The following is a 26,735-nucleotide window of genomic DNA, read 5'->3' as shown; positions in this document are numbered from 1 at the left end:
TTTATTTAGCAGAGCCAATGCATTTAATTCTAAACAAGAAAAATTAATAAAACTTTACAACAAAACAATTGGACCATCTGTTAACAAAAAAAGAAAAACTCTTTAACAGGGGCTATTCAGAAGAAGCAGAACTATGACTGGGCGTTGTCTGTGTTGAGCAGTCACCCTGCTTCTGAGACTTGAGCTTCTTGTAGTATTTCTGGAGGAGAGGAGGAGGAGAAAAGTTAACTACATAAATAGATGTGTTCAGTCTTGAAAAAGAACAGTACTTTAATTTAACTAAGTACCACCAGTATTTTAAACCAGTAAGAAATTAAAGTGCAGTTAACATTCAGAATGAACTAGTACCTCCATGTTCTGGTAATGCTTTAGGGTACTACAGTGACTTTTCTTAGCAGTTTCCTCATTGCCATAGAATAGAGAGCAGAGTCTGCAGAAGAAACCCGTCTTGGGTACCACAAAGTCAACCCCTAAGAAACATGACAAAACAATTTTTTGAATTAACTTTGCTTGGCGGTAATGTTGTGATAATGCATTTGATTCAGTCACTGTTCACAGCATTATCAAAACAAAGACTTTTTATATAAAACCAATAGGTTGTTGCTGATGGTAGCATAATTTCTAGTGGATCTCTAACCAGTGGGATTGTCTGGGTTAAATGGCGGCAAGGTGAAGTCTTCAATCACAGGGGAATGAGAGCGGGCCTTCTTAGCCTCTGGTTCCTGTGTCGGCTCCATCTCCCGCCGTTGCTTGGACTCTTCTGCAAATGAAAATGGAAGAAAGGAATAGGTAAGAACAGTGGTAAAAAGAAATGCTAAATGAATGTCAATGAGATTAAATACCTTTGACCGAGGATTTTTTGTCAGAGACTGGTGTGTCAACAGCATCACTTTCTGACTTTGCAGAGTTGTCATCATCTTTGGCTCTCGTCCTGTCCTCTTCTGACCCTAAAGAGACCGCTGCAGTCGATGATTCTGGAACTTTCACGGTTTCAGCCTTTTGCGGTTCTGGCTTCACATCGAGATCCATGGATTCGACAGCTGCAGGAAGACTCTCGCTTATGGAAGCAGCTGCCTCTGGTTCACACTCCGCATTTGTCTCAGGCTCCTCTGCTTCTTCAGCAATCTTTGTCGCTCCTCTTTTACCTCTTGTGGATCTCCTCACTACAGAGAGCAAAAGGAGAAAACTGCTTGCCACTTTGCACTTAGAAATACATCTAATCTGAGGGTTTAATGAGAAAGAAACTGCTTTCTCTCTTTTACTCACCTGGGACCTGGCGAGTTCTCTTTTTGGCCCTTGTAGCTCTCTTTTTAACTTGCCTCTCCTCTTTGACATCTTCACTGGGTGGTTGTTCCTCTTCCTCCTCCCCTACTTCGTCTACAGTTACAAAGTTCATCTTGCGGAGCTCTTCAAGGTCACAGGCATCCTCTTCTTGGCTTGGTGATTTCACAGGCTCTTCTGGTATGATTGGTGTCGTGGTGCTTGGCTTGTCTTCACTATGCTCCACTTCCTCATTCTCCTCATCATCACCCTTGGCCTCATCCAGGGTTACAAGAGTCTGGAAAGACAAAGTAGAGGCCATGCCAACTTACAAGAACTAAACCAAACCAAGATAGCCTTAATAATCGTTTTCACAAAAAAAAAAAAAAAACTGACCTCAGGATTGAATAATTCAAACTCCTCCTCTTCATCAACAATCTCATCCAATGTAACTAGGCCTTGAAGTTCTTTGTCCAACTGGTATTCTTCACCCCCCGTTTCATCATCTCCAACCTCATCAACCGTTACAAGTGTATCAGGCACTTCATCAGCCTTCGAATGCTGTTCCTCATTTGTTTCATCGACAAAATCTTCCTCACCCTCACTGACCTCATCAAGAGTGACCATTGCATCATGGGATGGAATTTCAGAGATCAGAGTTTCCTCATCATTATTGTCCATCACTGGGGCAGAGGATTCAGGCTCCTCGGGATGCACATCTTCTGATTTCTCTAAGGTTTCTGCAGAAGTTGCAGGAGGAGAGGAAGAAACGGACTTGCTTGGCTCTAATTCATCTAAGGTCCTAATTTCAGGGTCTTCTTTCATGGTTAGAAGGGTCTCAACATTGTTGTCCATCTCTGCTGAAGCATTTTCTGCTACAGTACAAGGCTCTGTTGTCTCGTTCTCAACGGCAGTTTCCATCCTATCTGTTCCCAGTGGTTTTTCAGCACTCTCTTCCTGAGACTCTTGCTCTTCTGGCTTTGGAGATGCAACAACTTCTGCAGCTGGTGTGGTTTCTTCAATACTGGCTTCTATTTTATCTGCACATTCAATAACTTCAGGTTTTCCTATCTCAGAAGCAGCAATCTTGTCAGTTTGTTTTAAATGATCAGTTGGATCTGACTCTGCAATAGGAAAGACTATGGAGTGGGAATCGGGTTTATCCTCAATCTTCTCATCCTTGACTGAAGACTCAGTATTTGAGACCACAGTATCCTCTGCATCATCCCCTACTTCATCAACGGTCACAAACTCATCAATGTTAAATGGAAACGGTTCCTCATCTTTTTCCTGGAAAGCACAAATTCTTAATCAGCAATGCCTATCTTCAGTTATTAGACTGCAGACATGTTAAATTTTGACACTTACCTTTTCAGCTGTCCTTGTTTTTGAGTGACTCCTCGAAGGCTGTGAGTTTTTGCTATGACTCTATAAACAAGCAAATAAATCAAGCGGAAAGATAATTTCAGAGTGATTAATAAAAGCAGAAACATCAAGGTACCATTTCACACATCTTAAAACAATAGCTATATATATATATATATATATATAGTTGGTACACCTCACCCTGTGATCAACATCATGCCCCCTTAAACGCTTTGATGGAGGAGTGGACTCCCGCCTGCTCCTCCGGGAAGAGGAGGACCCAGAAGATCCCCCACGCCTGCTGCTAGGGCCATCTTCTTCAGAATTACCCCTGCTCCTGTGCCAAGTTGTTGGCTCTTTCTCTGGGGACGAGGTGTCTGCAGGCTTACTCTTTGACCCAGAGTTCTGAGACTTTTTCTCTTTCTCGTTCTGAATCTTTTTGCTCTCAGCTCGAGTGGTCTTCTTGGTTGCTTGAGCAGGCTTCTTTGAGCTTAATGGACCTTTTGTGGTTTTCTTCTCTGCAGCTTTTTTCTCCATTTCTGCCTTCTGTCTGGCTGCTTCTTCAGCACGTTTTAGTGAAGACTGTAAGCGACACTGATGGACAGCTAATTCAAGGGCCTTCAAAATCTCCTGTGTAACCGGAGGAAAGTCCAGAGAATTGTCGTCAATCTGGAAGGGCTCAAGCACCGTTTGAGGACTGTTTGAGGCACATGTAACTGCGACAGATGAATTACTGACTGTTTGAACGGAAGTGGAGGGTAGGTCAGAGGCAGGATCAAAGGTTGGAATGGAGTCAGATTCAACAGCTGCAGGGACATGCTCTTCAGCAGGTTCATTTTCATTACTAGACTGAGCATTTATGTCCATCTCTAAAGGTTCAGTTGGTTTCAAGTCATTCGTTTGGCTCTCGTTTTCAATCTTGAGCTTGTGTATTTCCAAAACATCTTTGACATCAGTGCCTTTGGTAGGTTCTTCTGGACTCTGGGTCTCCATGGCCTCTACTGCAGTTTCCTCACTGCTAACAGTTGAAGCAACAATCTCCATTTCTGACTTGGACTCAACATTGTTTTTTTCTAACTTTGAATTGTCAATTTTGCTTTTTTCCACAGATGAAGGAACCAGTTCTTTGGGAACATCTTCAGCCTGCAGGACATTCTGGTCGTTTTTCTTAAGCAATGCCCCTGTTTGATCAGTTGAGTCTATTAAAATGGAAGTTTCTGAGGAAGCCAATTCATGCTCTGCTTCTGCAGACTCCACTGAAACTGCAGGTTCTGAAGCGGAAACAGCCGATGCAACCTTGAGCGCTGTTTTTCCAGATTCTGAAGCAAGAACTGGGGATCCAACTTCATGCTCTGTGTTTGGAGATTCAACTGAAACAGCAGATTCTGCAGGGACTGATGATTCAACTTTAAGCTCTGCTTTTCCAGACTCAGCCGAAACGGCAGATTCTGAAGAGGGAACAGAGGATTCAACTTCAAGCTCCTTGTTCTCAATTTTAGATTCAGCCGTGGGAACGGAGGATGCAGCTTCATGCTCTTTTATCACAGATTCAGTTTCAGGGGTCTCCATGACAGTTTCACCCTTCTCTGCTTTATTCTCAGAAGTAGTTGTTTCTGCATTAGCAGATCCATCAACTGTAATGTCTTTGGGAACTGCAGTAACTTTAGTTGCAGATGTATCAGCATTCATCTTTTCATCACCCTCACGTTCTTTCAAACTTACTTCACTATCGCTTATAACAATAATTTCATCTTCTTTAGCTGCAATAATAGCATTTGTTTTTGGTGCTTTGTCTTTTGTGACAGGTGGACCTGCAGTAGATGCAGCTGCTGCAGCGACTACCTTTTTGGCTTTGATAGTATTCGTTTTTTTTATTGTCGCTTCTGTTGTACCAGGAGGGTTTGCTCTAAGAGGAAAGTTGAACATGAGAGAGAAAATCATTTTGACATTTCAAAAACTGTTTTTATAAAATAAAAGCAAAATATTCAATTTCTCCCCTCTTACCCTTTTGCTTCGGTCTTCTTTTTAAACTGTTAAATAAATAACAACATGGTTAGTTGCATTTTTAATTAATTGCCTCTGTAAAAGCATTGAGGTGATGTCACACATGTAAATGGCAGACAATGCCAGCTGACCTACCTTGACTGGTTTGGCTAGTTGGAAGCTAAGGGCACTGTTCTGGACCACACAACGAAACTTGAGGAAGCGAGCGAAGACAGTCCTAGCGGTAGTAGCATTCTCCATTTCAAAAATAATCTGAGATAAAAACAAAACAACACAATATTGCAACAGTCAGCTAAGATCTCATATTTCCCTTTAATAATAGAAAGACTAAAAAAAAACTGGAAGATAAAGACAAAACATTAGTTTATAGTCACTACATTATTGTTTTTCCTGTTTCTCTGCAAAGATATGTGAAAAAAAAAAAAAAGATTGTTTAAAGCTGCAGTCCGTAAGTTTTGCCTCTTTGTCACCATCTCTGTTTGAAAACCTGGAATTGCAGCAGTGTGCAGAATTATCTTCCTTGCATGGGTTGTGAGTCAGCACGGCTCCTAATGTTCTGAAGAGTATGTGTGGCAGTCAGTCACCGCACCAGTGTGGATACTGTACTGCAGAATCACCGATTCTAGCCTACGCCTTGGAATATGACCCAAATAAGAATTTTCACCGTATATTGTCATCTGATCAAGTAACACGTCTGCCACGTTTGTTCTGACCAACTGAGGAAAAAAGCATTACCATAAATCTCGCTATCAATGGTGGTTTAATCTAAATTAGCTCATATCACATCAAACCGTGCAAATTATTATTATTGTTATACTTTATTCTCAAATGATTAATGTTAACAACATCAGCATTGGTGACTAAGAGTATAGTGTGTATTAGCGTGTAGATTTCAATTTCTGCACAGTCTAATCTAATTGTCATACTCTTCGAATTTCATATTAAGAAATTCTTTTAACCCAAAAAGCTAATTATACTCCCTTCGAACTGGTTTTCTTTAAAATACAAATCTTAGTAATCCCAGGATATCTGTAATCAGAATCACATTTATAACTGGAATATAATTTAATTACATTCACATGTGTTTCATAAACACAATCCTTTCTGGATTGCAATCCGCCATCAAAATGATACATTTAATTATTCTGGCTGCTGTGAGAAAAGGCTATAAACGATCGGTCACCTGCAGGATCCTCACATGCGATAGCCTAGTAGCCGGGACAACCTCTTTATGTTTACAGATGTGACGTAATGACGCAGTGCCATGATCGAATTGTCGAATGATCAAACCTACCCGTACCACTCAAATTAGAAAACATTATTATAAGCTAACCGTTGTGAAACAAGCTAAAGTAAGGCGATAGTTTTGAACACTGGCTGGTTATGTACTTGCTCAAATATTGATTTCGGATCATTTTTAACCAAAAAAAGTTACCGACTGCAGCTTTAATTAATATAGAAGTTGAATTTGAGGTGCTTACCCTCCCATTAAGAGGCAAAACTTTCTTGAAGGCACCATAGCGTTGAATTATGGTCTCTACTTCCTTGATTGCCCCAAGTGTTTTTGGCACACTGCCAACAATGAGAAGGCGTTCTGGCAATGTGACGATTTCCTGTGGTCAGGAGGGGAAAAAAGAGAGTCTGAGACATGATGCAGGTTATTTAATTTTAGTTCATCTTTTTGGCATTTACTTACAGGCGACTTCTCCATGCCCATTAGGACTCTGAATATTGATTCCTTTGGGTCAGATAAAGATAAAACATTCAGTCAACACTAACCAGAATTAATCAAGCGAGTATAAATGTACTTGAGACATAATGCTCTCTCTCTGATTGACAACACAGAGAGTTCATTATTATTGCATTTTTAAGTGAGAACAGAAAGTTTAATAAATTTGGATTAAAAATCAAAACATGCATCATAAAATGTTTCATGGACATTCATATTTTTTGTCCTATGCATAACTTAGAGATGGAGTGCACACTCACAGTGTAATTCAGGTCAATAGGGTGCATCATCATCTTAACGGTTATCTCATTGTCTTGCACTTTAGCTGGGGTCTCAGAGTAGGCCTTCACCATTGCTTCAACTGCCTCTGTATTGGGCATCTGCAGATAGGCCTAAAAAAGTATAAAAAATACTGTTAAAATATAGAATACACTATAATATAAAAATGATATAATATTAAAAAAACTATATAATTTCCTAACATTATTACCTTTTGTTGAGTGATTGCTATGACAGGAGTTGCAATGAAGCCATATGGTTTAGCAAGGTTGGTAAGGTCATCCTCAGTTACCCCTTCCTCTGGAAGATTTGTAATCTCAACTATATTTTTTCTCCAGAGTAATTCCTGTAATCAAAGAAAAAGAATAGAAGTAGATGATTTAACAAAGTGAATGGTTTTTATATGTGAAGACAGAGAACACAAAATAACATACCTTCTTTACCAACTTCTTTGCAACTGCTGTCTCTGCCAAATTACACAAATAAATGTTATACAGATTGTCCTGCATGACCACAAGAATTACAGATGAAGACGCAGTCCCTTACCTGAACCCTTAGCAGAGGGTTTAGCTTTGGCTGTCTGAACAGTCTTTTTGGGGTCGCTCGGTTTTCCCCTGGTTACTTGAGCCATCTTGTTGGGGTTGCTTGGTTTTCCCCTGGTTACTTGAGCCGTCTTGTTGGGGTTGCTTGGTTTTCCCCTGGTTACTTGAGCCGTCTTGTTGGGGTCGCTTGGTTTTCCCTTGGTTACTTGAGCCATCTTGTTGGGGTCGCTTGGTTTTCCCTTGGTTACTTGAGCCATCTTGTTGGGGTCGCTCAATTTTCCCTTGGTTACTTGAGCCGTCTTGTTGGGGTCGCTCGGTTTTCCCTTGGTCACTTGAGACATCTTGGAACCTGTCACCTCTTTTGCTTTTGCTGTCTGAGGAGCCTTAACTGGGTTTGCACCCTTTACTTTTGCTGATTGGGTTGGTTTTGTTGTTGTAGGCACCTCTTTTCTGTAACAGGACACATATGCATTTACAAAACCTTTTGCAATAACATGTATAATTCGAAAACATGAAAAATAAAAGTCAACAGTTATATCTACATGCACTGCAAAACCACTGCATGCATGAGAACTTACTTCTTAACAGGTTTTTCGGTCTTAACAGATTTTCTCCCATCATCATCTCTTGCATCCTACAAAAATGCACAAATTGGATTTAATGTCAGGGCTTGGTATGGTTAATCTGTAAGGGCAATTGACAGAGTCAAACATACCTTCTCCATGCAGACTTTAACAACCTGCCCACGAATTGTCAGGTTCTTACAGTTGAGCAAAGCTTTGGCATCCTCCTCTCTTTCCATACACACTGAGGCCTGAAGAGAGTGCAAACCACAAAAGTTTGCAACAGCTACAACTACATTTCAAATTCACATATTTGCATTACACTACCATTCAAAATTTTCTTTCAGAAAGAAGTTAATACTTTTATTAAGCAAGGACACATTAAATTGATCAAAAGCCAGTGGTTTTACAGCTGTGGTTATAATAAGCAATGTTTCTCGAGCACCAAATCAACATATTACAGTGATTTCTGAAGAATCATGTGACACTGAAAACTGGAGTAATGGCTACTGGAAATTAAGCTTTGCAGTCACAGGAATAAATTGCATTTTAAAATATATTAAATCAGAAAATGGTTATGTTAAATTACAATAATATATATATATTTTTTTATATTTTTGAGGAATTAAATGCAGCCTTGGTGATCATAAGAGATTTCAAAAACATTTAAAAAAAAATCTTGCCAACATCAAACTTTTGAATGGTACTGTGCATTTTTATAAACCCAGGATATTCCAATTATGTTTCAATGTTCTGAGCTAAATACAAACGAAGTATTCACAAAAAAGTATTCAAATGAACTTTGTTGATATGAACTGGGCATTTGTGTAGGCATATATAAAAATTACTAAGTCTGACATAAAAATGTGAAATACAAAGCAGTGAATGCCACATTTTTCAGAGAGGTAGATAAGCAAATAATTAATTTATTAAATAATTTATGCATTTAGCACACGCTTTTATCCAAAGCGACTTACAGTGCGCATTCAGGCTATACATTTTTACCAGTATGTGTGTTCCCTGGGAATAGAACCCAAGACCTTTTGCGCTGCTAACGCAATGCTCTACCACTGAGCCACTAGGAAGATTAATGCAAAATAAAACCACAAATGATCAGCACATTATTTCTACCTCATTAATTGCCTTGAGGAGGATGGCAGTATAAATCTTGCCAAAAGGCTCAATGGCATTAGTCAGTTCTTTACTTGTAGTCCAATGAGGAATTCCAATGATTCTCAACAAACAGGATGTGCCAGGGGCATCCTTGGGTCTTGGCTTCACATCATGCAGAAACAAAGATAGCAATTAGATTTCATGCACAATTATTAGTACAGATACACCTACATTCATCTCTACTTTTTTCTAATGTTTTCTAATGACCCTGATAGAAATACGACAATACAATTGGCCTTAAATCTAAAGTAGTGGAAGAACAAACAGTCAGTAACTGCAATGTGAGGACGTACCTTTGGAGTGGTGGAGGACTTTGAGATGGAGGTTCTACTTGACTTGGAGTACTCATCTCTCTTAGGAGAGGGCGGCCGTTTCCAACTACTGCTGCTACTGCTTCCCTTTGATGAGGAAGTAGTGGAACTACTTTTCTTCTTTGCTAGCTCAGCCAGCAGAGCTGGTGCCAAGGATTTCACAACAGCCTTCAAAGTACTACTGTCTGTGATTGAAGAAAACTCAGCTGTGGGCAAGAAATGAACTTAATGCATTAGTACACCAGGTGATTTGAAAGCAAACTGAATATTTTACATAGCAAGAGCATTGCAATAAAAGGTCTTACTTGAAGACATGAGTTTCATGGCCAATCGTTCACTACTGCTAGATCTCTGTTGCCAGGATGGGCTCGAACGGCGGGGGCTCGAACGGCGTACAGGAGAGCGCCTACTGTAAACTGGAGACCTTGACCGTTGAGATGGTGGACTACGGGACCTCCGTCTGTAAGGACTGCCTCGAGACTTCCTATGGGGGGACCGGCTGCGACTTCTGGAACGCCGGTACCTTCTAGGGCTTCGGGAGCGAGAACGGGATCGGGAGCGTGAACGGGATCGCTTACGGCGACTTGAGGAGTCATGGTGCCGCTTCGGACTGGGGGATCTGGAGTACGAGTGCGATCGAGTGTGCCGCTTTGAGCTGCTGTGTTCTGTTTTGGGCTCAGGTCTGTGGATGATTGACCATTTTCAAGTGAATTTAAAAGCCTTTTTAATATCTAGACAATTATTATGAATTAGAAGATGAATTTTATTTCTAGAGCTAAGTGTCCAAGATGTGATAGGGATTTACCTTGAAACAGAGACAGCCTCAACATTCCAGTCAGGATATCTATAACAACAAAACAAGGACATGATTTTCCGTTAGCAGTTAAGCAAGAAATTCTCCAATGGAAATCTTGAGCAATAAAAGCCAATCATAAAAACACTCACTGTTTCCTAAGACATCTACAACTCTCAATGTGAAGATTTGTATTCTGATGTTCAAGCCAGTCCTGTGATCAAACAAAAACGCTTTAATTATCAATGTCTTTGCTTTAATTGCCAATAGTGCTTTAAACAGTGCAACTGATTATAAAAAAAAAGATTTCACAATTTTTTTAATATAGAGCTAAAAACTTTCAAAAACGAAAAAATAAATACCAGAAGTCCAAATTTGAGACATGATAAAGCTTGATAAAACCACTATAGTCTCATTAGAACAAAAAGTCCATGATTTTCATGACAAAACTTTTTTCCCAACATGAAAAGGTCCAAGGCGTTGCTTCAGGTATTAAGAAGATGGAGATTGACATCTGCCTTTCGTCTTCTGCATAGTGGAAAGTCATCAGGTCTGCCTTCACAACAGGTACAGTATTTTTTTCAGCCAGTCCAAAGTTTTAAACTAGGTTTCAACAAATGGTTTTTCATCAGGCTTCCCCCAGGTTTCCAGAAAACTGACTGATAAAACTCCTTCTGAAACTGGAATTGGCTTGAAATAGTCAAGATACATTTCTTTTTCCAGCCAGTTATTTACTCTATTCACATCAGCATACAGGCTAATATTTTTAACCCACAATATGGCAACTGAACAATTAATAAGCATTTGGAGTTAACAAACATTAAAATTTCATTACAGGTTTCTGACATTTTATTTTAATTTAATACAGTTTTAGCTCAAAGTTCACCAACACATTTTAAATGAATGAAACAGGAAGTGAGACCCTTTTTACATACAAAAAAAGAAAATGCTTTCAAAAGAGGCACTACTGGGTAAGAAGATACTCACCTTAATCTGGATACATTCAATGTTACATAGAGAGCATGTATGAGGAAAGATTCTTGGTGTAGCTGCTGAGTAATCGTTCATCATGGTTGGAGTTGGAAGCCTCTTCATGGCAGGCACGCTGATTGGAGGTGGAAGGAACGGGATCCAGTTGGCATTCAGACCTCTGGAGATATTGTCAACGGTCATCATAGGAAGAACACCAAGCTGAGGCGGTATCTGTAGAGGAGGTCGACTGGAAGGCTGCAGAATAGGCTGGGAAGCAGATGGTCTAGCCGGAATCGTCTTAGAGGGTCTCGGATCTACTGGTGGAGGTTTCTGAAGCTTTGGAACTTGTACAGGGCCTGGAGCTGGCTGACATGGCTGAGGATGCTTTGGGATGTCCATGCCACTGAAGGGTGGTCCAGAGACCTCCCTCACAAACTTTGGTGACTCTTTAGGCAAGTGTTCACTTGCATAGCCATCCGGGCTCTCCTCAGGATAGTCAAATTTACTAGAATGTCCATAGTCAATAACTTTGTTGTATTCAGATCTCGCATCAACGTCCCTCTTTGCTTTACGCATTCGGATGTCTCGTAAAATAAACGGTAGGTTGTCGGGGGTCAGCTGATCATCTGGATAGTGGCTTAGAAGTTCTAGGTCCTCATTGGAGAGTCCAAAACTTGCTAGGATGCTGCTGGCACTTTCAGAGGTGTAGCGTGAAGGCCGCTGTTCTGGCGGAGGCTGGCTGTCCAAACCACTTGATCCTCCAACAAAACTTGCAGATGGGAACAGCTGTGAAGAACTGGAAGGACGGTCCAAACTTGATGCAAAGAGCTTGCCTGGGGCTTGGAATATGGACCAGTTCACCTCATCAGATCGCGAAGTCCCTGAAAAGCCGCTGCCGGAGGAAAGCACTTCATCCCTTGTATCCTCTCTCATGCGGGGATCTGCTTTTTTGGGTTGCTGGAGCATTTGAGTGAGAAGGCGAACTTCCTCGCGGGCTCCCCGAAGGTTCCGGTCTATGGCGGTTTTGAGATCTGGGGAAATCTGAGACTGGCGCTGTCCCAGTGAGAAGGGCTGGTTGACCATCAATCCCCCGCGAGAACCAGATATGGAACCCGGGCCAAGACGGGCTGCTCCCAGCTCCATTCGAGGCTGTGACCCAAGACCATACTGGCCAGGCACGATGGGTCTCTGACCACTGGGGAACGGCCCTCCACGGGGATTATATAAAGGATGCGACATGGTGACCTTGAGCAAGTTGAGCAAGGTCAAAGCAGGGGAAGCAATTGCAGGCGGAGTGACGCTTGTGCCAGCAATTGCATTCAGCTGGTGCAGTGCCAACTGAGTCTTTATCTGTGCCAGCTGGAGGGAGACGGGGCATAAAAGCGGCAGACTCCCAAAATGCCTCAATGCAACAGGGGGCACACAACTTTCCAAGAACAATGAAAAGCTGGAAAAATTAGGGGGGGAAAAAACACACAGATAGGGTTATTGGCTTGTTGTCTTCATGTCCTCACACAGAAATGGCAAAACGGATGCGACCATTTTCCCCTTCTGTCACACAATCTCAAATCCCCAGCTTCAAGGGATTTAAACAGGTTTCCATGTCTTCACTGAAGAAGAAAAACAGCAAGCAAAAAGGACAAGACAGACAAAGCAAAATAACATTACAGTTTAGGAGTATCTTCACACAACTTTCATGCACGAGTTTTAGTAGGGTTCTTTTTTTTCGCCTGAATGTGAACAGGGAGGGACGAACATGCCTCAAAACAGGACAACATGATAGGCCAGACTGATAATTTATAGATACTAGGCAACTGTACTTTATTAATAACCTGTCAGCAGTACTTTGACCTTTTACATTAATGTTGGTGTGATGTAATTAGAGTCTGGACTGACAATATTGTCCATCGCTTTCAACAAAGATCACTAAGGTGACTCCTCTTCGTGAACAGCTCAATGAAAAAATAAAGGGAAGAATCTACTTCTGTTTAAAAAAAAAACAAAAAACTACAGAGCCTTTGCACTGAACATTTCTGAAATATATCAATTTCTAACTATGCAAACAGGCAGTGTTGCCAAGTCTGTGGTTTTCCTGCAGAATTGGGCTACTTTTATATTCTTGAAATGGGTTGTTGTCTGCTCCGCTCTTCTTTTCTATCAAGGTGGAACCCCTGGAAGTAGTGATGGCCGCTTTCGAAGCACTGCTTTGTGAAGCTTCGAAACTTTTGCGAATCATTTGTTTCAAAACAGTGGTTCAGAGCGCGTATTAAACCGCCAAAGTCACGTGATTTCAGTAAACGAGGCTTCATTATGCCATAACTGTTTCGAAATTTCAATGGCTTTCCATTGGGGGGGGGGGGGGGGGGGCGATCTCTGTGAACAAGTGAATCATGAGAGTTCACCGAGATCGCCTCCCAGCGGCGAAACATTGAACCAGCATCTATGGTTTTTACCTGGTCAGTTTCATCTACTTGTAGACATTTTTAACAAGACATTTGTGTAAATAAAAGGATGAGAAGTAGTTAATATATCTTTCTGGCCTATATATACACAAGCTCTCCATAAAACAAAACAAGCCCTGCAAATTAATATAAGATATTTTAAAAGCCACATATTATACAGACACTTCATATTTAATGGTATTTTATCAGTTTTATGGCAACTAATGTATTATACTTTTAATAAAACATTTGCAATGGGGTTTTAAAATATTTTTATGCATGTTTTAGCCTGCGTTTTTGTTGCCTTTACATACTTCACCAGTGTGTGGTGTTTTCGAGTGCTTCGAAACACGATTGGGCTAGTTTTGAGTACCAATTGGGCTCAGGTTGTTACACAGACTTAGCAAACCTGCAACCAGGGCTGTTTTTTTCAATTGTCTCTACAATCTATTTGTGGTTCAAAATGCTTTTGGGACATGCAGTCCAGATCAAACAAATCAAAGATGTGAGTGGCGAAGCCCTACAATTCATCTCTCCTTATATCAAGTTTTCCTAACAGTAAAAGTGCAGAAAAATCAAAAGGAAACAGCAATAACCACCAATTCTACTTCTATAATGTTACATATTTCCAAGTTAAAAATACATAAAAACTGTAGGGCAGGACATAATTTTATCCAATTTGGGAATAGGCCTGTCACGATAACAACTTTTTGTTGTGCGATATATTGCCCCAGAAATAATTGCGATAAGATTGTCATTTTAAAGACCATTTTATGCCCCTGAATATATAATCATAATGTAACAGCATAATAATGCAAGAAGGCCACACACTTCCAAATAACAATGAACTTTTAATTTTTAAGAATATATAGATCATGGAAATTAAGTATCAAAATATTAGATACCTTAAAAAATGTGAATAAATAGTAAATAAACATTTAACAAAAAGTGCAAAGTAGCAAGTAGAAATAAAGAAAAATGCACAAAGATTTTTCCATCTACAGATATTTCCATGACCGTTTCTCTGTAAATGAAGGGTGCACACTATTGCTGAAAAACACGATCACTACTTAGCAGTCAGATGTCTGTATGCACAAAGGCACAGATGCCTAAACAAGACCATATCTGCAGATGAAACTCTTTTTGTAGAAGCATTTTTTAAATTTGAACTAGCACCGCCTACACCACGTTATGTACAAGAAGCTGCAAAAGACACAGACGCAAGTGGAATGTACTAAACATTCTGACATTAATTGTTAAGTAAATATAATGGGCGATATATTGAGTCACCAAAAATGATTGCGGTCATATACATATATTGTGTGATATATTGATTATTTCGACAGGCCTACCTGGGAACAATTCCTTTTCAGATAAGTCTTTATTTGCCTTCACTGTCATAACCTTAGTTAATTGGCATTGTAATCTGCAATAAAATGAAATTTCAGATTTTTTTTCCCTAAATGCAAGTTATTGATCCTATTGCGAATGATTGCATTTGAGAATAACCTACTACATTTAGTTGAAATATTATAAAACCATTTTTGCTCATGAAACATCAAAACCAATATTGTGCATTAAAGGTGCAATAGGTGATTGTCTTGAGAAAATGTTTTTGCTATGCTGGTTGATAGTCTCTTCACATCCCGATAGCAATCGTTAAGTTAAGTGCGTGGTCTAAACGTATTCGTCTGTATTTATATATTCTGTGGAAGGCGTAGGATCAAGAAATGTTCGTCCAATCAAAACGCTCGGTCCGAGCGTTTTAATATGCTTTCCTATCTGCCCGTCAACGTATGTATTAGCATACCTCTGCGCACCCTATTCGCGCGGACAGTATACGTCATCAGCGCATTCACGCACGCTGTGCAGACAGAGCGAGGATGGCAGGCAAACATCTTCCTTCCTGGTATTGTAGTACTTTTAAAGATTTCTCACCGGTGAATGGCACATGATGTAGCCCAGCGGTTAATCCAGTCCTCGCGCCAGCTCGTTAGACGTGAGCTACGTGCATGAACTGTGTTTCGATCGATATGATCCCTACACAATGTTCATTGCTCCCTCCTCACTGAGCAGGGGAAATCCGTTGAAGTTTACTTCACTTCGGAACATGGGCTGGAATTGGGAACCGCTGATGTAGCCTATTGCAGTAATGTTGTCTCTGGTCTGTGAGTGTATGTGTGTTCAGGGGGCGTGGCTTTGGACGGCGATTGCAAGGAGGGTGGGACTTAGCTTTCAGTGCTATCAGGCTAAAGTTAGCATTTTCCAAGATCTCCTACTGCACCTTTAAGAAAATGAGTTCAGTTTGGATTCCTTTGATATAACCGATTAATTCAAAACATGCATGTACAAGATTAAAACCGCAGCAGTCTACATATCAGAAATTAATAGAACGTATGCAAAATTGCATCATTAACCATCTATCTGAAACCCTCAACCACTGGGTTTTAGATTGCACTTTCTGTCTGTCTTTCTTTCTGCAAAACGAAACCGTCTCAGACAGACCGCCATCCAGCGACTGAACACAAAATGTCCACTGAACAATAACAGACCGCCTCACTCGGCAGCCATTTCTGACAACAGGCCTAAACCTGCATTAAATGTCAACCACTGGACATTAAACGGAGATACTCTTCCGGTCATTATGAAGAACGATACAGAAACACAAGATGATATTATAACCCAAACATCTGCTTCAATTAGAACACATGTAACGTTACTGCAAATGGAGGGCATATAACATGCAATTTGCAACTACTAAAACAGATATTTATCATGAGACTGCACAGCTGACCAATCGACGGTGAGGCTTTACACCCGAACAATTATCTATAACGCTTCCATCGCTATTTCGAGGGTCTATCGGTTTAATGGAAGCGCTGCAGTCTGGACGGGGAGATGTTTTTGTGGCCAGTGTGCCGCATACACAGTAAAAAGCAATGTTTAATTGCATGAAACACGCAGTGAGAAATCAACCCGATTCATGCAGGCCTCTGGCCCTCAGTGTATCCTTTACCCCGATCAGTCCACGTCGCCATTTTATAGAGGAAAAATCATTTTATTCCACGAATAAATCACCACGCGTACACTAGAAGGGTTCCCAACACAGGTGAAATGCACTACAATAACATACCTCGTACTTTAATATGCAAAAGCTTACTGTGGAAATCCGACGAGGACAACGCTCCGCTTTCTGGGGACGTTCGGCTTGCGTCTCAGACGCGATCAAATGATCGAAGAGTGGAGCTACGAGTCAGGAAAACCAATCAAACCCGACCTCTTGCGACACGGAACCATAGACTGAGGGGGTCGTTTTCCTTTAAGGATATCCAGGAGATGGCAGTGTTGTCATTTTTTTTAGACTAGTCTGACTCTCTTTCAGCCAGGCGCAGACTAGTGGTTTAAACAGCACGACTAAATGTGGGCCTACAAACATTTAACTTCCCACATACTTCAGTGAAGGTATATATCTATGCATTTGAGCGCATTTTAAATGTTGTTGAGTGCACTTTAATAACTGTACTTTTTTTAAATTTAATTGTAGTTGTTTTTTCTATTGCAGTAAACAACAAGGATTACAGTACGTACAAAACAAACAGTAAAAAACAGCACGTGCAAAACATACAAAATACCAATCAATAATAAACTACTCGAGGATTAATAGATAAAACATCACAGAAAAAAACAATATAATATAAAAATTCTTAAGAAAAGGACAGAAGAATAAAAGGCACACAAATAGAAATACAAGTATATTAGGGAAAAATCTTAAACATTGCACAAATTCTAGATGTTTTATAGCTTTCTTGTTAACAGACGTTGAAATTGTATTTTTAATAATTGTACTTGATTGCTATATTTAGGCTTAGTTTTGAGGAATTTGTACTTTGCTAGAGAACTATTTCATTTCCACTGTAAAATCATACTTCTGGCTCCTTATAAACACTTTTGTGAAAAGCTTAGGCTCTCTTAATTCCAAAAATCTGTTTGTTTCAAAAATGCTTTACTTTTAAATACTAAATACGTTGACTAATGTCTGAGTCATATTTTTACATGCACACATTATTTAAATACAACAATGCAGAAGTTCAGAATTGCTGTATGTTGATGTTCTTGACATCTAATCCTCCGCACAAGGGCAGAGATGCTGGCAAACTAATGTCTCTCTCAAATTTCTGCAGCTAAACCTCCTTCTTTTACACATCGGCTGTCTCATCGCAGTTTTTAAAAGAAAAAGTAATTAGATTTCTATTCTTATTCTTAAGTGTATTTTTTTATTATTGTTAATTAGACTATTTGAGGACATTTATGATATCACTGATGCATTACCATAATCATTTGCTAGAAACATTGCATTGACTACATTGTTGATTTTCAGCTTTAACAAACTCATCTAGCTCTTACCTTTAGAAAGAGTATGGTTTGGGAAGCTGGTGATTTCATGACCGAAAGAGTAATGAGAAAGCGGTTATTCTGCTTAGGTGAAGTTTATACCAAGTGTTCTGGCTTAGTATCAAGACTGGCAAGCAACTTTATTTAACCGGTAACACTTTACAATAAGGTTCATTAGTTAACTACATTAGTTAACATGAACTAATAATGAACTGCACTTATACAGCGTTTATTAATCTTTGTTAATGTTAATTTCAACATTTATTAATACATTATTAAAATCTGACCACATGCTAATCTACTGGGCAGAACTTGAGATCAGTTAACTAGGAGAACGAGTCTGTGTTCTGCTTCCCAGAAACATAATGAGTGGATTGTAGAAGTGATTGACACCAATGTTTTCTACGATCTATTTGGGCTTCTAATGTTTTTGGGAGACTCAGCACTAAACAGTTAATTGCAGTGAAAGACAGAAGATAATATGACTTTGCTTCTAATCTTAACACTCATCTAAGTTTTCCTTTCTCCCTCTTTTCTCTTCCGTATCTTTCTCACTGGCCCTGGCTTATGTCCAGGTCCAGCATAGTGACAGACTAAAATCATTTAAGCACCAGGGGCCAATTTCAATCAATAACAGTTTGGGCACAAAGAGAAAGAGAGCTGGCCACATTGCAAACACTCAGACATGAGCGACAGAAAGAAAAATGAGACATGATGAAAGGTGCCATTTGCACTTCAAGCAAGCGCATGAGAGTTAGATAAACTGTTCGCCCTTTTCATCCCGTCCCCTTCAAGCATTATTGTGGCACACATCTTTGCACGTACTGTAGCTATGTTATGGGCAGCTGGCATGACACCATTTGTACTTGTCTGGCAGGACTGTGAGGGGTTCTGTTAACAGATAACTAATTAAATATAAGAAGAATAAATGCCCTCCAGGGGTTGGGGGAATACCTACCACTCAGCACTACAGGACAGACTCTCCCAGGAGCCCTTCAGTTCTTAAAAGGTCACAATAACATGATGTCCTCATGGCAGATGGAGCTCAGGCTACAAGTATTTTCAGTTTGCATGTAACTCGCTGGGTCTTATTTTAGACGTCTAGGTTTACTGTGTCAGATCAAAGAATAATTTACATCATGTATTGTGCATTCTGTTGTTTATTATATTAAAAATAGATTAGTTTATTATTTAAATAAAACAATTAGCTGCATGGCTGTATGTCTAAGAATATTTATGTTCATCATTTCATTTTGTTTGTCTTTGTGTGTGTGACACTGTGCACCATCTATATGTGACTATTGGCCATGTTTTATGGACAGGCCACTTGCATGAACTGATTGATCAAGTGGCTTTCTATTGTACCACCTGTATTATTATGATGGTTATCATTATACATTTTAATTTGAAAAGCAGATTTTGGTAGCACATTAATGTTATATTACATAAAGGAATAGTTTCCCCAAAGATTTGCAAAAAGATCTTGAAACATGGATTTTTGAATCATGAATCATTTGCTTCAGTCAAGAAAATTCACCCTGACGCCATCCAAGATGTAGTTCATTTCTTCATTGGACCAGATTTGGAGAAATTTAGCATCGCATCACTTGATCGTCAGCAGTGAATGAATGGGTGCCGTCAGAATGAGAGTCCAAACAGCTGATAAAAACACCACAGTAATCCACAAGTAATCCACATGACTCCAATCCATCAATTAACGTCTTGTGAAGTGAAAAGCTGCATGTCTGTAAGAAACAAATCCATCACAAGGCGCTTTAACTTTAAACCGTCATGTATGGCCAAAATACAAGTCCATATTAACACTTCTTCCAGTGAAAACGTCCATCCCCTGTTTTCTTTCACCAACATATTTGTTTAGAACTGTTTTCACTTGTAAACTGTGCTTGATCTGTGCATATTTCTCTCCTGGTTCAGACTTTTTCACTGGAGATAGCAGTATTGAATAGAGAGTACTCGTATTGGATTACTTGTGGATTGTTGTGATGTTTTATCAGCTGTTTGGACTCTCATTCTCACGGCACCCATTCACTGCAGAGGATTCATTGGTGAGCAAAAAAATCTGTTCAGATGAAGAAACAAACTAATCTACATCTTGAATGAACTGAGGATGAGTAAATTGTAAGCTAATTTTCATTTTTGGGTGAACTATTCCTTAAAAGAAATATATGGTTATATAAATGTAAAATGAATGTTAATGTTTGGTTTGGTTGTTAGTATGAAAGAACATCTTCTCACGGCATGATTTCTTATGGATATCTGCTGGTTAGCTCAAATGTGCTGGTTAATGTTTCCGTATTCAGTTCAAGTGGGCTTTGGTCTCGTCACCCCATCCGAAATGAGTTCTTTCAGCACCTCGACACCTTCTATTTCAGAGTACAGACACACACGGATAAACACTTACACACCCTCATGCAACCACAAGCCCTTTAACCTTCTCCCACACCAGAATTGTGCTGGTGAGGCGTTTTGTGGTAACAGTGTCCCCAGATATGTTCACCATCTTTTCCGCTGTAACTGAAAACAGCTTGCTCCTCATTTCGGCTGTCCTCATCTAACTCTCTTTCTTCCGAAACTTGTTCCAGGTTCATGTGTTTGGTAAAACTACAGTTTTTTTTAGCTATGGTGGTTTGTATAAAATCTCTCAAGAAAAAAGACCTGTTTTTGATTTGAATATAATATATTTAATATTTTAACTGTAGCGTGATTTCAGAATTGTGCTGGTGAGGCGTTTTGTGGTAACAGTGTCCCCAGATATGTTCACCATCTTTTCCGCTGTAACTGAAAACAGCTTGCTCCTCATTTCGGCTGTCCTCATCTAACTCTCTTTCTTCCGAAACTTGTTCCAGGTTCATGTGTTTGGTAAAACTACAGTTTTTTTGAGCTATGGTGGTTTGTATAAAATCTCTCAAGAAAAAAGACCTGTTTTTGATTTGAATATAATATATTTAATATTTTAACTGTAGTCAAAGTAATATAAAGTTGGTGTAAGTAGTAAGCAAGGCATAGTCCAATAGGTGTGAACACCCTGTATTTGCACTTGAGGTTTGGGACTGGCTGTGTTGACATGACACCCTTTAAATCAGCAAAGCTTCTCTGATTTACCTTACACAGTGTTCAAGAAGTAGTTAATGGAACTATCACTAGCCCTTTACTACTAAAAATGTGACATTCATTAATCATCTTGTATAACCATTTTTAAGCTTTGCAAACATTTTTTATGCCTGTACTATAAGACGACATGTGTAATTCTAGTTGTGGTACTGTTAGGACCACAAGCTCTTGACATGCACACACACAATCTCTATAAATTATGCATGAACATAAAACATCCAAAAACATATGCAACCTTTCTGAAGGAGGAACCCATAAATCTTGTTAATGGGCCCAGATATAAATATACACTACTGCCCATCTGCGGTCTTATGACATTAAAAGGTTAAAAGCCAAGGTCATATGCCAGCATGTGGACATATTGTGGATCCTACAGAATATAGCATATAGGTGTATATACTGTATTTAAAAATCATCTGATAAGATGTTACTTTTTTCCATGTTGGTGGTTGTTACAAGGTAATGTCACTCCACTGTGAAAGGTGAAAAGGAACCACATGAAACTTTCTAGTATTCAGTTTCTGATAACAACTAGTGCCGTGAGACTACGATTAGCACATCTAATTCTGCCAATGAATCTTGCCAAGGTGTTCACAGTAGTCTGGTCAGACTTTCCTTCCCATATTTATCTTCAGTTTGACTTCATGTCAGCTGATTTTTCTTTCCGTATGTTGATAAATTGAATAATTTGTATCCAGAATTCTAAGCCAATAGTTACCACACACACAGCCGGTCAAATATTTGGAATAATTAAGAATTTTTGAAGGATATTGTGACACTGAAGACTGGAGTAATGGCTGCTGAAAACTGTTTTGCCATCACAAGGAAATAAACTTTTTTATTAGAAAACAGTTCTTTTAAATGGTAAAATATTTCACAAAATTAATTTAACTTTATTTGCGATCAAATAAATGCAGGCTAACCATTAAAGACTTTTTCCAACAACATTAAATATCTTAATTGTTCCAAACTTTTGACTAGTAGTGTACAATTGTTTTTTATTTTCAATTGCTATTTTATTGGTTTTAAAATAGGTATTAATATTCATCACGCTTGTAAATGGCAATCACTTTAAATTTAAAATACCTAATTTGGATGACATAATGATAAATTAGTTGGCTTTTCTGCCTCATAAATCTCCAGTTTCAAAGGCTTGCATTATTTTTGAACACCACAGAGGTGTTCAAAAAGTTTACTGTATGTGTGAGGTCCACAGATTTGGCCATTTAGTTCACAGTATGATTGTTTGGGCATTTATATGCCGTTTCGAAATATATACAGAGGAAAGCAATTGTAAGAGGGAGAGGAGAGAGGAGAAACCATAATCTCCTGGTACAGTATTTATTTTGTCAACTTTCAATCAATGGCATGAGCCTGTGGCTGTGACTACTTCCAGAACAAACAGACCAGGGTCAAAAATCAGTTTCAGACTGTGTTCAGACTTTCGTCAAGCCATGGGATCATCACCATAGCTTTGTGTTCCAGGCCAAATCACTGGACTCAATCAGATGACAGGGAAGCACAGCAGATTGTCACCTTCTATAATACAACAGTCCATGTAATTGTTTTTGGAAGATTCCTTCGCTTGCATTTCATCAGAACTAAACTGATAGTCAGCTAGCAGGTGACTGATGAAGGTCATCATTCAGCATGGTTTAGCTCACCATCTTTTAAGTCATGACCCTTTGCTGTGTGCTGAATTTCCGAGTGCAATCATGCGTTGTGTGTAGCTGCTTTATTGAGTTTGCATTCAGCTGCTTGACATGACTGGCCCTTCAGCTCAAGGGTCTATTTGGAGCGAGCAGCCCGTTGTGGTAGTGTAATCCAGACAGACAGCAGGAAGACATTGTCTTTGCCTCATGTGCTTTGTGAATGTGTCATGATTATCTTTAAATTCAGAATTAGTTTGCTATCAAGATGAGTATAATGAAAATGATTTTGATGATCACATGACACTGAGAATGATATGATCAATTAACAATGTTGAGGTTCATAATGATATTTCTGCAATGATGATGAGGACAGTGACAAGAAAACAAATGATTTACAAATGAAAGATGAGCTGTCATAGTGTGTTGGAATGCAAATGGAATATCAGTCTGAGCATAATGGAATTTACAAGAATACCACAGCGGACACATTGTGGGCTTCTCCAGACAGTCTCGCCACAGTCCCTCACAACCATTATGTGCAAATGTCAACGTCAAACACACTAGTCACAGATTAGCAACAAGCTTTCCCACTGTGCTGTTTTCTCTAATTGTAAGTTGCATTTACATGCTACAGTAATGCAGTTACAATGAAAGTAAACAGGGCAAGGCCCCTAAAAATATGAAGCTTGTACGTTTAAGCACATGACTTAATAAGTAAAAATCATTATTTTTTATGTTGTAATGTAGGCTACAGGCCCTCCCCATGGCCCTAAAGCAAGTAGAAGATGGATGGATGAAAGGAAGGAAGTTGTCCAAGTCATCATTTTTGAGGTAAGACAACTTTTGTAGGCAGTGAACATCTGATTATGCGTTAATGATATGATTGTGGATGGAGTCATGCTCATTTAAACAGTCCTTTTCATATAGTTCATGCAGTTATATCATTTATTTTTACTATAATGTCTCGTGGTCAAAAACAAGACAATGCTTGTCTTGTGGATGTCTGTTTATTATATTACCTTGTCCCTTCATTATATGTGTAATAGCTATTTCTATAGTTAGTTATGTAATAATTTTCTATATATTTATATGATATGTTTATACATTTAATATTTTAGTATTAATTATTTTTGTGGTAATCAACTTTTCAACACAAATGCTGTCAACAGAGTGAAGTTGTATTGAATCCTGAATATTCTTTTGACAGATAATGACAAAAACACAATGAAGTCAAAACTGAAAATAATTTTTTGGTCATTTAATGTTAGCCTTATTTGTTCATCTTTTAAAACATGTTGGTTTGTTAAACTACAGAGTATCAGAGTTCGTTTGTGTTCGAGCAATGCACTTATGGTCACTGCTCCAGACAGCAGAGGAAGATCCATTGTTAGCGTAAAGTATAATGGAGGAGAAAAGGATGTGAATTGGAGAGAGAACAACAAAATCCTTTCATCCACAGAGTTAGTGGGTTACATCAACCAGTTCAGCTGGGGATGGAGGGGAACATACCAACGCAACAATCAGTCCATAATCATGGTACTTTTAAGTAGTCCTAATAGCAAATACTGCTTTGAATTAAATGTACAGTACCTAGATTTATTTGAAGATTAATGTTGGTCCTTGTTTTGTTTTTCTTTCATTCAGTTTAATGTGGGAGATCCTGTAGGTGTAATGTTATCTGAACCAGTTTAATCTGGGCTGAGTGACGAGAGGAATGCGACATGAAGTAAGCAACAGTATCCTCTAGTCATGTGATCAAGAGAATAAATCTAGTCCCCAAATGTAAAGCTATGAAGCTCGCAAGAACAAAGAGAGGGTTTCTTAAATATGTCACCACATTCATGGCAAAAAAAACAAACAAAAAGGTAACAGTTTCTACAGTGTACTTCAGATATCTTAAAACAATTACTATGTTGACTTTGGCATTATATTAGTAATATGAGTTAAAAGGTTCAAGGGGAAGTCATGGCCTAATGGTTAGAGAGTCGGACTCATAACCCAAAGGTTGTGGGTTCAAGTCTTGTACTGGCAGGGATTGTTGGTGGAGGGAGTGAATGTACAGCGCTCTCTCCCACCTTCAATACCACGACTGAGGTGCCCTTGAGCAAGGCACCGAACCCCCAACTGCTCCCCGGGCGCCGCAGCATAAATGGCTGCCCACTGCTCCGGGTGTGTGTTCACGGTGTGTGTGTTCACTGCTGTGTGTGTGCACTTTGGATGGGTAAATGCAGAGCACTAATTCCGAGTATGGGTTACCATACTTAGCCACATGTCACGTCACAAATAACATTTAGAAAAAAGACTGCATTTTATACATGATTATGACAATCCTTTGCATAGTAAACTGCAGACACAACAGGTGCTGGTCCCTAGTTGGTCTAAGGGCTATTATAAATGAATACAACATGGATTATATAATTAGACTATTGCTATCAGGGGATACTGACTCACACGAAAGAAATTAAACCAGACATGACTAGACTATGATAATAGATGCCTTCACCAGCAAATTTGATTTGATGTGACATTGCCAAAAATCTTTTCAAAGACTTTGCATATCATATTCAAATGAATGCTTATTCATTTGATAGAACTACACAGCAGAAAATCCTATTCTTTAATGAGTATTTTTGCCTTGTTTATCGGTTAAAATATGTAATAATCATTAAAACAAAATACACGTAACTGAGCAACATGGTAAAACATTAAGACTTGCTCTCATAGACTGCATCTTGAACGTTAGTAAATTGTGTCCCATTGCACTGGGAAAAAAATTGAACTTTTTATACTTACAAAAGCAAGTGAAAATGAAGACAAAATACACTCGAGATACATCAAGAAAACAAGCCTCAATAAAAATGTTAATACATTTATCTTGTTTTAAGGATTTTTAGAAGCTATGCTTTTTGCAGTGTAGGTAAATAATCACTGATATCCATTTGAAAAGTTGTTCTTCTGGAAAGTCAATTGATTCAACATAAAACGGGCGCATGAGCAGGACACAAAACGCAACAGATCTCACATCCAGACAGGTTAGTGAATTAAACAGCTTAAGAGGGGAGACAAACACAAATTAAATTTCTTAATTGTCTTTGTTTCAGAGCCAACGTTTCAAGCCACACATTTTCAGACACAAGTAACACTTAAGTGCTGAATCTGGATCAGCTCCTATACCCAGGAAGAAATCACAACTGATTTAAAATCAGTTTAATAGGTTGGTTTTAAAACACATCTCCACTTACCTATTTGGGGTATTCGGTTGAGAGAAGAGAGCCAGGCTATTGGCCTGTTTGTTGACATTGTTACTTGGGATAGCATTTGTTGAGCCATCTTGGGAATTTAGTTTCTTATTGCTCTTTATCATGCTTCCGCCCCTAAAAAGCTGAATGGAGGGCAAATGTGCTCCTGTAGCACAGACACCTGCTCTGGGCCCCAAAGAGACCTTAAAATCCACAAATAAACCGACGCACAGGAATACAGAGTCTCAGATTCACAAAAAACTTTTAGAAGGATGAAAAATGTCTAGAAATCAACACATGATGGGATGCTGGTTGTTGTGTTACGATAATTGTTTGGTTGCTGATCCGTACCTGGAGGTTCAAACAGGGTATTGTTTATGGGTTGCTACATAAAATAATTTGGTGAAGGGGCAATAAATAAGTGCTGAGAGTTACGAGTCACAAAAAGGCAAAAAAAAAAACAAGTCCCAAAATAATGACAATATCCAGTGCTATATAGGTAGAGAATCTTCATTTGGCATCCATTGTAGAAAATGTTCTTTCTTCAGCAAATTATTTGATAAATTCAAGCTGGCTCTGCCTTGTTGACAAATGACACAGCTTCATATGTTGCAAATACTCCTGTATAAAAAAGCAAAATATCAAAACAAAGAACATCTCCAACCTAGATGTCTTCGCTGACAGCTATTAAAGATCAGGCTGGGATTGCAAAGGGTGTCCTGGGATTTCAAGTCACACGGCTTCTGCCACCCAGATCGGTCAGCTGGTGTAGCTGGGCCAAAGTGTCACATGCCGGATGTCTGTAGTGAGGGGAGAGAGAGAGAGAGAGAGAGAGAGAGAGAGAGAGAGAGAGAGAGAGAGAGAGGGAGGGGGTTGGTTTCTCTCTCT

The 26,735-nt window shown here is 39.2% G+C and overlaps 1 protein-coding gene and 1 long non-coding RNA gene across 2 annotated transcripts; one reads left to right on the top strand and one right to left on the bottom strand.

Annotated features, from left to right (window-relative positions):
- Positions 1 to 25,987, bottom strand: LOC107597071 (zinc finger protein 638-like). Its single transcript, XM_016287984.1, has 25 exons — positions 25,851 to 25,987; positions 11,007 to 12,438; positions 10,172 to 10,233; positions 10,032 to 10,070; positions 9,532 to 9,908; positions 9,209 to 9,432; positions 8,874 to 9,017; positions 7,895 to 7,993; positions 7,758 to 7,813; positions 7,184 to 7,629; positions 7,072 to 7,103; positions 6,849 to 6,983; positions 6,619 to 6,750; positions 6,326 to 6,367; positions 6,111 to 6,242; positions 4,765 to 4,881; positions 4,630 to 4,655; positions 2,827 to 4,531; positions 2,629 to 2,688; positions 1,657 to 2,550; positions 1,267 to 1,558; positions 843 to 1,163; positions 638 to 760; positions 349 to 470; positions 1 to 199 (listed from the first exon to the last, which is right to left on the bottom strand). Exons 1-25 carry the CDS (start codon positions 25,970 to 25,972, stop codon positions 113 to 115), a joined length of 7,221 nt encoding a protein of 2,406 aa, XP_016143470.1. The 5' UTR covers positions 25,973 to 25,987; the 3' UTR covers positions 1 to 112.
- Positions 16,832 to 24,134, top strand: LOC107597072 (uncharacterized). The gene is made up of 3 exons (XR_001610431.1): positions 16,832 to 16,894; positions 23,356 to 23,439; positions 24,068 to 24,134. It is a non-coding gene; the product is annotated as an uncharacterized lncRNA (long non-coding RNA).
- Positions 25,988 to 26,735: the final 748 nt, after the last annotated feature.

Source organism: Sinocyclocheilus grahami, unplaced genomic scaffold (genome assembly GCF_001515645.1).
Source record: "Sinocyclocheilus grahami isolate Dianchi unplaced genomic scaffold, SAMN03320097.WGS_v1.1 scaffold227.1, whole genome shotgun sequence".
NCBI classification, from domain to species: domain Eukaryota; kingdom Metazoa; phylum Chordata; class Actinopteri; order Cypriniformes; family Cyprinidae; genus Sinocyclocheilus; species Sinocyclocheilus grahami.
This window is presented reverse-complemented; position numbering and strand designations above follow the sequence as displayed.

Excerpts from the sequence above, each read along its gene's own strand:
- LOC107597071 (XM_016287984.1), bottom strand. The coding sequence starts at position 25,972 with ATGATAAAGAGCAATAAGAAACTAAATTCCCAAGATGGCTCAACAAAT. Across the intron at positions 4,532-4,629 it reads AAGAAGACCGAAGCAAAAGG|AGCAAACCCTCCTGGTACAA; the intron begins GTAAGAGGGGAG and ends CTTTCCTCTTAG. Across the intron at positions 471-637 it reads TAACCCAGACAATCCCACTG|GGGTTGACTTTGTGGTACCC; the intron begins GTTAGAGATCCA and ends CATGTTTCTTAG.